The sequence below is a fragment of the Gopherus evgoodei genome, chromosome 10 (genome assembly GCF_007399415.2).
Source record: "Gopherus evgoodei ecotype Sinaloan lineage chromosome 10, rGopEvg1_v1.p, whole genome shotgun sequence".
Taxonomy (NCBI): domain Eukaryota; kingdom Metazoa; phylum Chordata; order Testudines; family Testudinidae; genus Gopherus; species Gopherus evgoodei.
In genome coordinates, this window is record NC_044331.1 from 84,233,964 (window position 1) to 84,246,770 (window position 12,807).

The following is a 12,807-nucleotide window of genomic DNA, read 5'->3' on the forward strand; positions in this document are numbered from 1 at the left end:
TCGTAGACTGAAAAACTGATAACTGCAGTTCTTTGTGCTAAGAAAGTTGGGTGCTTTGTTTACACTTAGGTAAAAGATTTGATCCTACGGGACACACACTTTTTTTAAGGAACATATAATTGTGTATGCCTTTTTTGAGGTATGTGTGTTTTTTTTTTTTTACCTAATCATGTTAAAAGTAACAGCCATATTCCCTGTATTGAAATTATTTTTAAAAAAAGCTTCAGGGAACAGGATTTTGCTTAGATTTTCTAAGGCCAGACTATTATATTCACCTGCATTTGTAATTGAAAGTGAATGTTAGTGTATGATTTTCATGTTTTGTAATTTTCTTGCATTTGACCATTTTGTTCGTTCTTCTAGCACACTAGGGAATTGTTTAATGAAATACAAAAAGTAACGGTTTAGGAAATGCTGCTGCAAAGTCAAAAGCCTAGGGTACGTTAACGGCATACTAATGTGAAGAGTTACTCTTAAAGGAAGATAAACAAAACTTTATAGTGACTCAAGCTTAATTTTAATAGGACCCCAAACGCCCAACAATCATACACTTAGCAGTAGGAATGTCTTTTATATTTTAATTGTACCTTCAGGACTTGGCTATAGAGACAGCAGTTGTCCAAGCATTTTTTTATGATATGTTTAAGGTTAAGCTTTTCTAAGTTAACTATGGAGCTCCCAATAATTTCAAGGGCAGTTGTGGTTAAATTCTCTAGTCATCTCTGAAAATCACAACCTAGATATTCTTCTGTACTTATTTTATCAAAGAAAAAGTAAACTGAACACATACACAATTGTCTGTGATCATTGATATATATAATGGACTTGAAAAAAGTGTGTGTTATGGTGACATAAATAGAATTGGTTTAAACTTGTGTGTGATCTCTAAATGTAGTTACTGTAAATCCTTCCACATCTTTAGAGTATTTGTGTGCTTTAGTGGACCAGACCGAACCAGGTACTCCATCCTGAGTCTTTCTGGGTTTCATTTAATTTGTTTGCGTTTGTACTAGTGTGATGGAGCAAATAAAGAGGTAGCAATGAATACTGTAATTTCCTGTTTATTCACAGTTCAGGTATGGCGTATACACCTATACGTAACCTTTCTTGCAAATTCTTTGGCCTCAGTCCCACCTAGAAATGACCATACTATCAAGGTTATGAAAGGTAATTTTGATTTCATGTAAGCTGAATGCTTGGCATTTCATCCATGGAGGCAACCAGCCATGTCAAATGGTGTATGATATTTATGCTATCACTTTCTACTGACAATGGATTGGGTGAAGACTAGTACATAGATTTCCCTTTGGATGTCAGGATTGACAAGACAGGCGAGTGTTAACCACTCATTCTCTTTGTTTCTAATCTCGCCTTGTGTTCTCTTCTATGTTGACTTCATAAAAGACTTGTACACAAAGGATTTTTTAATTTCCCACTGTAGGAAATAATGCAACACAGATTTTTTTTTAAGTTTTTTAGTTTTTTGAGAAATGTTTTGCTTTAAGTGATGATCCATCAAAAATTTTGGGATCTTTGTAAGGAGTAGTAATAAAAGACTTGAGCTGGGATAATTTTGTTATGAATTTATAGCTAAACCTACTATTACTAGTAATACCATGACAGAAAATAGTGTGTGCATATAGTGAGGCTTATAGTGGAAACTAGGTTTCAGCTTTAACTGGAGCAAATATCACCATTCTGTAATATATACCCTACTCCAGGGGTGGCCAGCCTGGGGCTCCGGAGCCACATGCAGCTCTTCAGAAGTTAATATGAGGCTCCTTGTATAGGCATCGGGCTGGAGCTACAGTTGCCAAATTTCCAATGTGTCGGGGTGCTCACTGCTCAATCCCTGACACTGCCACAGGCCCTGCCCACACTCCACCCCTTCCCATCTCCTTTCCCTCCCACAAGCCTGCTCTTCCCCCTCCCCGCCCCCGAGCCTCCTGCATGCCACGAAACAGTGGATTGGGAGGTGCAGGGAGGGAGGGGGCAGAGCCAGTGAGTGGGAGATGCTGGGAGTGGAGGGGGAGCTGATGGGGGGCTGCTGACATATTACTGTGGCTCTTTGGCAATGTACATTAGTAAATTCTGGCTCCTTCTCAGTCTCAGCTTGGTCCCCCCCTGCCCTATTAAAAACACGTTGTTTTTCTTTTCTTAGGCTCTTTTTGAGTTTGAAAACTATGGTACCTGTGATTAACTTTCTTCAACTTTTTTTCTTTTTTGTTGTTGTTGGGGGTTAGTGCCAGAACAAACAAAGACCAGTATAAGCCAGCCTCAGCCCATCACCTCTAACGGCACTTCCCCAGCAACCAGCACTAGTAATAATGCCAAGCGGGCCACAGCCAGCAGTCAGCAGCAGCAGCAGACCTTGCCTCGATACCCTCCTCGTGAAGTACCACCACGATTTCGACACCAGGAACAGAAACAGCTTTTGAAGCGAGGTCAGCAGTTACCAGTGATAGCTGCAAACCTGGGATCCACTCCTAAAGTATTAAACAGCCAATCAGGAGGCAGCGGTGTCACAAGTAAACAGTCAGTGACCAACGGAGAAGTGCCGAACAGCAGCAGCAGCAAAAAACAGTCAGGTGAGAGAGGAAGTAACTTGTTTTCAGTGAGGTTAGATATTTTATTAGTAACTAGATGAGAATGATTGAATTGGTACAACACAGAATCTGTTTTAGGGTAAATGAGCAAAGAGTTCTCCAGGGTCTGTTGTTCATGTTAAGCATTAACTTTAAAACATGGCCTCCTGTACGCTATCTTCCATTTAACTGAATCTCTGATCATTCTCAGCTCATCTTAGTTATTGACTAATGCAGTTTCTATACCATACAGATGCATATCTACCTTTGAACAATGTAGGTTTAAGTTTAGATGAATATTAATATCCTTTTTCTAGATCTCCCTTTAAAGGGAACCCCTTTATGTAAAGACTTTGCCAAAATTCTGTGTGTAGAGCTATGTCCAATATTCAGGAATCTGAACAGCATCCTCAAAATAAGTTTCTTGTTTCAGATCCAGTGACATCACCTTGAATTTGTGGGTGAAAAAAATCAACGCCATTATTCTGATGTAGGTTTATGTTGCTAAAGAGATTAGATTTGTTCATGTACTCCAAGTAGAGCCCTGCACGGATACAAATTTAGATCTGTGGATATAAATCAATATCTGTGGAACCGCAGGACTCTCCCGGGAACCGCAGTGGTGAAAGGAGCTGAACATAGTACCGCTGCTCCTGGGAGACAGCACCCTACGCTGACAGCTCCTCCGTCGTGGCTATACTGTCCCCACCCCACCTGATGGGGCTGGCACCAGGCTCACTGGCACCTGTCCCTGGTTGCGCTCTTGTGTTCAAATGGCACGCACGTCCCCAGACAGGAGAGACAGCTCAATGGAAGGGACAGGAGTGGGGCTGCGGGGCAGTACAGCCACGCCAGAGGAGCTGCTGGCCTAGGGCACTGGCTCCTGGGAGCAGCAGCCACATGTTCTGCTCCTTTCGTCCCTGCGGTTCCATGGATACTGATTTATATCCACAGATATCTGCATCTGCAGATATAAATTTGTGTCCACGCACAGATCTAGCCCCAAGTACTGTCTCTGCCAACAGAGTATCTTGGCCTCTTATAGGATCTGCTTCTCTGGAATCTGAGAGGAGAATGACTGCTGTTCATATCAATATTTTCTTTTTTTTTCATAAGCTCTTTACTCTGATCCTTCTTTGTCCTTATTGGCTTGAGCAACCTACTGTTCAAATACTTTCACAACAGTGTAATAAAGAGTTCATATGTTGGATGTATAGGATGTACATTTTTAACAGTGACAGCAGTTAACCATTGGAACATTTTACCAAGGGTCATGGTGGTTTCTCCATCACTGACATTTTAAATCAAAATTGGATCTTTTTCTAAAAGACCTGCCTTAGGAATTAATTTTGAGGAAGTTCTATGGTCTATGTTATAAAAGACATCACACTAAATGCTCACAATGGTCCCTTCTGACCCTGGAATCCATGAATAAGTTTGCACTTTTAATGAATGAACTAAGTTATAATTTATTGATCTTTTGTTAGTAAGGTAAAAGTAGTGTATGCTTGACTGGAAGGAAATCGCTCCAGTTCCAGGAATTTACAAAGCATTTTGGCATTCCACACTCAGCCATCATCTTCTCCATAAGTGTTTGTGTTTCTTATGCTGGTTTTTGTACCTGCATTTACTTGTTTGAAAGACATTTAGCAGTTATGATGCAACTGTTTCACCTGAGCCATCTAAACTTGGCTGTAATTTATAGTATTTCTTAAGATCACTGAGTGGCACTACAGAGGCTATGATGTAAAGCACTCCAGTTACAAAAAGGCGATTTTCCTTTTTAAAAGAATTCTTAGGAAAACCGTGATACTTTGCTCCATGTTATATCTTTGAACTCATCACAGACTCTAGAAGATAACAGTATTTAAAATGAAGGTAAACTGTCAGGTTTGTTGCTGTCAAACACTGTACAAATGCGTAGCCAAACTAAAATGGTATGGATTGTTGATGTGTTGTTTTTTTTAATCTAGGTAGTGATTTCTTACATTGGGGATTAAACTCTTCAGTTTTGTGTTTGTAACAAAATGAGCACAATCTAACCATTTTTTAAAAAAAAACGAGTTTTTACAGATTTTTTTTTCTCCATTGTCTGTGGCCTGTGATGTCAAAGAGAGATTCACGTGTAATTTATTAAAATTTTCTCCCTCAAGGCAAACTGTTAGAAACTGGTTACATTGTTAAGTATTACATTCCAACACAGCCTCTTATTTATTTTTCTTCTGATGCGGTTGATAAGATTCCAACCTGTGGAAAATATTTATTTACAGCTAAGTGGACTCTTCTCTTTCTGGCTTTGTTTGATGTAATACTGAGCACTTACAAGTATGGCTGAGTAATCTCTGAGCTAGAAGATACTGGTTTCTTCCTCCAATAGTGACACAGCAGTGTTGTACTAATGGTATGAGATGCTGCTGTTCTTTGAATAAGATGTTAAATCTAGTTCCCTTCTGGATCTTTGATTGTCCAGATGGCCAATAAAAGGCCCCATGGAACTTTTCCAGAGAGGAGAGAATAATCCAGTTGTCCCGGCCATCCTTTGTCCACTTTTCAAAACAGGGTGTGTGAGCTGTTGCACCCAGACAGTCACTGTGCTACCAGATCCCCTGTCACTTTGCATTTTAATCTCATGGAATTGTCATGTGTAAGAGAATGGGTCTAATAGTTAATTACCCCCCATCTGTGCCACATGCATTTTGTGTGACCTAAGGCTTCATTTCCTCATGTATGAAGTAGGGATAATGTCCAGAGGGGTAGAGGTTTAATGTGTGTAAGGTGCTTTGGGATCTGTAGATAAGATGATAAAGTACAAAGACTGGATTACACTAAACAGTGTATCGTAGAGCAGTGGTCTCCAAACTTTTTCGATCGCGCACCCCATCAGTAAAAAAAAATTTTGAGCACTCCCAGCTGTGCCGGCTCTGCCATTTTTGCTGAAGCAAAAAAAATGCCGCTCGGACTTCTGCCCGAACTGCTGATGTGGGGCGGGGGGCTGGGGCTGCTCGGACTCCCGCTTGAACTGACAAAGCGAGGGGTAGGGCAGAAAGCACTTGTCCTGCTGCGCACCCCCAAGGATCCTCTTGTGCACCCCACTTTGGAGACCACAGTCAGAGCATGCTTTGGAGACTACCATGGTTTGACTGCAGAAGAGCCACTTGAAGATGTCACTTGCTGCTATCATTTCTGATGAAAACTGATGTGAATAATCTGCTAATCTTGTTGTTTTGTTACTTCTATCTTCTCCTTCCCCCAGCCATCAAAAAAGATCTTAGGTCCACACCCTAGTAGTAGTATTCCATTCCAGAAATTAAAGAGATCAGAACATCAGGAAGGTAAAATAATGCCTTAAAGTCCTTCACTTTTAAAAAAACACCTATGCGCAGATAAACTGTTCAGCGAAGAATTCTGTGCTTCACTAGGAGACGAGAGGTTAGTAAAATCAAGAAGAATGTCTGAGCCTTGAAACCCATGCTAATGCATATTGCTTTCATCAAGATTTGCCTAATACTCATGGAACCTTCTTCCACCTAATGTACCCTGCTTACCCCTTTCCGAAACATACAATAATGTCCCTGTGGTACATTCAGTATCCCAGATGGTAAAACCGAACAATCAGGCTGAGATAATATGCAATCCTGTAACCCATTGGAAGGAGTGTACCATATACCCTGATGACATGGCTCCAGCAACTGTTTAATAAGAACACCAGTGATTGTTACAGTCCTGAGGATGTAAAGTGCTTCCCACATCTACAGAAGCAGATATTTTCAATCAGTGGAATGAATATCCACATCCTGCTCTAAGAAATTAACCCTGTGATGTTCTGAATACACAAATAACTTCAATACAGAATGAGAATGTGGACTGTGAACAAAGTGCGTCTGATTTAAATAGGCTTGCAAGAGATTCAAGAAGGAAAAAAAGCTGGCAACTAATTTGCGTAAAATTGGGCTAATGTGTGCACTATATGGACAAACCCCTGCAAAACCATAAAAATAAGGGAATTAAGATTAGAGTTGAAAACTCTCTCCCTAACTCGCCTCATTTTGTACAGGTTTTGTAAACTGATATTCACAAATTACAATAAATAGAACTTTGTATTCTATGTGCTTGTATCCTCTCTGCATTTTTAGGTGAAGGTAGTCAAGATTCAGAGATCTGACAGCTCCATTCTGAGTGTCTGTCAGATGCCCAACATCTAAATGCAGGCTTTTTGTGAGTTTATTCCTAGAAGCAAACTTACCCTCTTGTTTGTTAGGTTCTCTGTAAAGGCCAGGGAAAGCAGATTAACAATTTATGCTAATATTGATTTCCTTGGCCAGTGTAGACTGATCGTAATTCTTCTAGACTGGGCATCCTTAACTAGTATTTATCGTCAATAAAAGGTAGTTTATTGCCTATATTCCCATGGACCCACACTTCTCCATTTTGAAAATTAGTTTGTTCTGTTATGGAGTAAAGCTAGTTTGGGAAGGTCCTAATAGCTCTACAAGCAGGTGTTATATTTGTACTCTGAGAACATGTGGTGAATCCTTTTTCCTCAAGGATTAACGTCTTCCAAATGGAGCTCACCTATGGAACATTCTTAAGGCTGAAACCATGGGAAATACTTTCTGAGATCTGTTTACAAGCAGCTCTTGTTTGAGTGTATCCATGCCAATCATAATAGTTTTCTTTATCAAAACTTTTCCCCATTTGTAAACCATGTGAGGTAAATTTTTAGAATAAATCTCTCCTCTTCTGTTTTTTACCATGACAACCCAGTGTTCTGTCTTGTCGATCTTAAAATATTCATTAGTTTGTAATATAAACCAAAACGATAAGCAGATAGTTACTGGACTACTGACTGCTTGCTACAGTGAGCTGTATATATGGCTGTTACAAATAATTATTAAAAACTGGGGAGGCATATTATGAGGTACTTCCCCATAGAGCAATGGATTAGAAGCCATCAGGATTTTGGCTTTAATCCAGGCTGAGTTACTTTGAGTCTTTGTCTGATTTTGGGCAAGTCTCCTTTTATCCTTGTGCCTTGACAATGCAACTGTAAAATTGTATTAAAACAGGAGCATGCAGAAACAAAATGTACTGCAATGTGATTCAAGCTGCCCTGGGTAATTTGCTAAAAAAAAAGAAAAAAAAAAAGAGGGCAGGGTTGGAGTTTGAAAGGTTCTTAGTAATTGTGGGGCTCAAATTAATTTGGGAAGCCTTCTAAATCTTGAATGTAATAGATTTTATAAAGGGGGAGCTAGGGAGATTTAAAACTGTTACACAATTTGATTACATACATTGTCAAAGAAAATGTTAACCTGTTGCAGGAGGCAGAAGCTAGCAAAAAATTGTATGTAGTGTTTAGAAGTTTGGCTTAGTCAGCCCATCCAAAACAAACGTGGATAGGTCCTATGGTGCAATACAAATTTATAATAAACCAAGAAGCAAAATATGAGCAGATAAGGAAAAGGCTTTCATCTGAAGAATAAATCACACTGTCCAAGGATATTGCAAGACTATTTGCTTAATAGTGAGACCAGGGATGGGTGAGGGCAGTGGTTCTCAATCGGGAGTACATGTGCCCTTGGGGGTATGCAGAGGTCTTTCAGAGGGTACATTAATTCATCTAGATATTTGCCTGGTTTTATAACAGGCTACACAAAAAGCACCAGCGAAGTCAGTACAAACTAAAATTTCATACACACACGCATGAGAAAGTAAGCATTTTTTCAGAATAGCATACTGTGACACTTTCGTATGTTTGTCTGATTTTGTAAGCAAGTAGTTTTAAAGTGAGTTGAAACCTTGAGCATGTAAGACAAATCAGACTCCTGAAAGGGGTCCAGTTGTCTGGAAAGATTAAGATCCACTAGGCTAGAGGGCAGTGTTCAAATTCTGTGATTCTTATAGTATCATGAATTTAACAAAAGAGACAATTTTATGGTACCGTCATTTTTGCCATTAATACAAAGCTATCTAACAAGTCCAGTTAATTTTTTATAAGTCAAGAATTTTTTAAACTAGTTATACTTTAATCGGGTGGTTTTTTTTAATTTTAAAAACAAAACTTCAAGTTAATAGAAATCAAGTAGGGATGGAAACACTGAGCAAAAATGAAATGCAAAATTTATAAATACAAAATTTTTGCATATACAGTGGTGTTTTGGCAAGGTATTAGTAAAAAATTGAAGTTTTATTTGTCAGATACATTTTGTATTTATTGCAGCTTCTAGAGCAGGGGTGGCCAACCTGAGCCTCAGAAGGAGCCAGAATTTACCAATGAACATTGGCATAGAGCCACAGTAATATGTCAGCAGCCCCCCATCCACTACCCCCTTCCAGCTCTTCCCACCCTCCGGCAACCCTGCCAATCAGCGGTGACTCCTCCCTCCCCAAGCCTCTTGCTCACCCCACAATGCGGAAGAGACTCTGGTGAGGAGGGGGAGGAGCGAGGACATGGCAGGCTCAGGAGAAGGTGCCATGGGGGAAGAGGGTTGAGCAGTGAGCACCCCATAGCACATTGGAAAGTTAGCATCTATATCTCCAGCCTCGGAGTCAGCGCCTATGCAAGGGGCCACATATTAACTTCTGAAGAGCCGCATGTGGCTCCAGAGCCACAGGTTGGGCACCCCGTCCTAGAGCTATATGAGATGGTTTATAATTTGCAGCTACTAACACTAGCGAATGAAGATGAAGGGCTTCCCTTTTGACAAGAAAAACTTCTCTTCTGAGAAAGGATAATGATAAACTGGTCCTAAAATAGAGTGCTTTGTGGAATAATCCTAATTAATACTTTAATTCAATAACAATTCTGTAATTTTTTGCTTTTTCATAGGCATGCCTCCCATTCGGGACTTGGTCAGCCATTCCCCTAACCAGTCAGGTGATGCATACCTATTTCAGTCTCGTGTTTGTTGTGCACTATGTGTATGTTTATAAGAGCTACATATTTCAGTAACTACTTGCACAATTATTTATTGATTTTGCTTCTTGGTTGGTGGTTGTTTTAGAACCTTGACTGTTAATGTGTATGACTTAAATGCTTACTGTTTGTTTCTGCACTTATATACTACAATTAGGTTATGAGTTCTTAATTTTATATATAAATTCTCTGGGGCAAAGTTCTGGACTACACTAGTAGGTTCCAGTGCACAGTTAGGTGCTATGTATGATAAATAATTGTGACCAGTGATACTAAATAAATACTGTATTATATACATCAATAAGTATCCATAGTATTATGAAATTTCAGGTTTTTCTGATTCGTTTCTTCAGCTAGTTAAGTAACATAAAACCAAGAAATGTGGTTTTTTTTTCCCCTCAGTTAGCAACAACCATATAAAACGTTCAGTTGTCCATGTTTTTTTGGCAGCTTTCATGTGTCCTGTAACTGAAGGATCCGTCAGCCTTCAGTGTTTTTATCCCTTGTTACATCTTAGAAGCTTAGACAGATATTATTTTTCTCTTTGGACTAGTCAGTCAATCAATCAGAATTACAACTAATACAATATACAGCTCCTTTTAAGGTTCATGCAGAGTACTTATTAAGAACAGACTTTTGCTGAATAATGTTTGGGTACTTATGTGCTTGACAATATCATAGAATTAACTGTTGGCAGCAGACATACTTCTAGACATTTTAACTTGTGCTAAGTTGTGTTGGAAGTTGAGTAACTTAATGGGCTTTTTTAGTAGACTAGTTACAACTAGGTCACTTGCTTCTGAGCCTTAAGGCTGTTGGTTCATATTTTATGTTGAGATTGCCTCATGCTTAGCGTAGAAAGAGGAGAGAACTGAGAAAGTCGTCATCTTCCATTGAGATAGTAAACTGAAGTCTTGGTGTTCAAGTCATAATCTTTCTCTGAACAAAACAAGTTCTCACATGTATGGTTTTGGGCTGCTGGAGTACGTTGTAGTGATTGTTTGCTTACACAGTAACTGTACTTCGCTTGTTTTACTCATTACATTGTAATACCTCAAGTATGAAATGTGCTGATTCAGATCTTTTTTTATACATTTTCTTATCCGTTTTCATTGCCGCAGCCTTTGTAATTGTAGCAGTACCATAATGTGGGGAACCACAGGTCCAAAATATTTTCTTATTTCCATGAACTTTTGAAAATCTTCACTGCAAGGTCTTTGAGTCTGAGCAGTTGAAAAGAAACTTCTTTCTTGCAGTTTAAAAATACATAATAGCTGGTGCATAATGTTGCAATCTCTACTTTTGGTATATAGTTGACTTAATTCTAAAGATTATATAAAATAAACTGGTGAAGAAAGACATAAACAACCTTACGGTTACTAGTCTAAGTCTTTTAGCCTGTTTTCATCAGCAAGTAGTATCAAGCTCTGGGGATCTTATCAAGGAACACAGACCCGAATTTTTGATGTTGACTTTTAAAACAAAAGTATATTTTATAAGAGGTCTACTAAGAGATTTTTTTTCAGTGCAATCTCAGAACGCTTTTTTGTGTAGCGCGCTCTAGCTAGTCTTGCAGTGATTATTTTTGCTGAACTTCATATCTGAGTAGAATGCAAAGAAAAAAATCCTTCATATTGCTGTAAAGTCATTGCCTTTCAAAATCTTTTGCAAGATTTCATTGAAATAAAGCCATTCAGTTACTTTGTCAAAGCATTTTCATTGATACATTCAGTGACACACATATTGGCAGAGAGATGCAGGAATAAGGTCTTTGCTTTGGCAGTCATTTTAAAATTAAGGCTGCTATTTTTTTAAATAAAAATCTGACCCAATATTTATGCTTCAATTCTATACCAGTCCTTAAGGCATATGTCAAAGAAACATGAAAAGCTCATAAGTAATGTCAATATTTTAAGATGTAACCTTTTTTCTAAATGTCATTTTTAAAAACACATTAAAAAATTCCAGCAAATGAGTGAAATATTAATAGTGGTGGAGTTCATACTCTAGCTTTATTTAAAAGTATTAATGGTTACAATATCTTGGGGGTGTTCTACTAATCAAAATCAGCATAATTCTTGAGATTAGATGCAAGGTGCTATTGCCTACAAATTGATCCTTAGACTAGATGTTAGCTAGATAAAGTGAATTTACATCACTTGGCTTTAATTATTCCCCTGCTCATTCTTCTCTAGTTTTATGTTACCTATTTAAATTGTAAATTTTTTGAGGGTGGTGTCATGTCTTCAAGACTGACTGTAAAGTGCCTTAGTCACTGTTCGTGCTTTAAACAGGCTAAATAACAACTGTGAAAGCTTGAGACTTGCTGATATAAAAAGACAGTAGTGGAATAAGCAAGAGATTTGTCTGAAATTAGCTTGTGTCCCTTTTAAGTCAAATACACATTAGTAAAAGCGCTAGTACTCTGTGTTCCTCCACAAACTCTGCATTTTCCATAACTACCATCTAAAGGAGAACATATTTATCTAGGGGGCTTGTATAAGTCCACTGAACAGAAATACATGTTTAGCAGAGAAATATGTACCCAGGTAAATAAGGCTATCAAGTGTTTGAATATTCAGATTTTGAATATTCTGAAGCAAAGGTGTTAATTGTGTTAGCTTAAAAGAAAAGTGTGTGCTGTTTGCTTAGCAAATCCTGGATGTCTTACTGTGGTGGGAAGTCATTTTCTCCAGGTATAAAATATATTTGAGAATGTAATATTATGCTGCTTTTTTTCTTCTTCATACAAATATTAAACCAGTAACTTACCTGACAGTTTTTCCTCACCTTTTATTAGGTTTTGGTATTTTGCTTCATATTATTCATTGTTCAAGCATTGCATGTTTTTATAGTACTGTGTTTCCAAATGGCTATCCTGCTGTTAGTTGGGTTTTCATATAACTTGCAGCAAACTTTAAAAAAAAATTGATGTGGGGAAGCAGTTTTGTTCAGATTGTCGGTTTGATGGATGAAAAAGGAGTTCAAGTCTCTATAATAGAGTTTTAAAAACTCAGCATGACCCAATGCGTGGCAAAATACACACCTTTTGGTATGCTGTTCTGCCTTTGGCAGCAGCCTGTATCTGACACTTTAATAGAAAGTTAAAAACTTATTCTGCATGTAGCCAACTGGGAAATACTTATAAATAGCTGGGGAGAATTTCGTCTTGATTCATGCATGTGATCAGCTTATACCCTGAAAGAGAAAATGTTTTATCTTGCACAGATACAAATTCAGCCATGCTACTTGATTTGCACTCCATATCAGTGAATTCCACAGCAGGAGGAGTGATCAGCTTTTACTCTG

General features: G+C 38.4%; 1 protein-coding gene across 12 annotated transcripts in view; it reads left to right on the plus strand.

Moving 5' to 3' along the window:
* The window catches only part of TNRC6A (trinucleotide repeat containing adaptor 6A), a 196,303-nt gene that overhangs the window by 152,580 nt on the left and 30,916 nt on the right, over positions 1 to 12,807 (plus strand). For 9 of the 12 annotated variants that reach the window (XM_030578707.1, XM_030578701.1, XM_030578702.1 and 6 more), the window contains 2 exons: positions 2,244 to 2,588; positions 9,412 to 9,459. In XM_030578707.1, coding sequence (XP_030434567.1) covers positions 2,244 to 2,588; positions 9,412 to 9,459 — 393 coding nt within the window. The remainder of the gene's footprint in view (positions 1 to 2,243; positions 2,589 to 9,411; positions 9,460 to 12,807) is intronic. The other 3 variants (XM_030578706.1, XM_030578712.1, XM_030578713.1) reach the window with 1 other exon arrangement.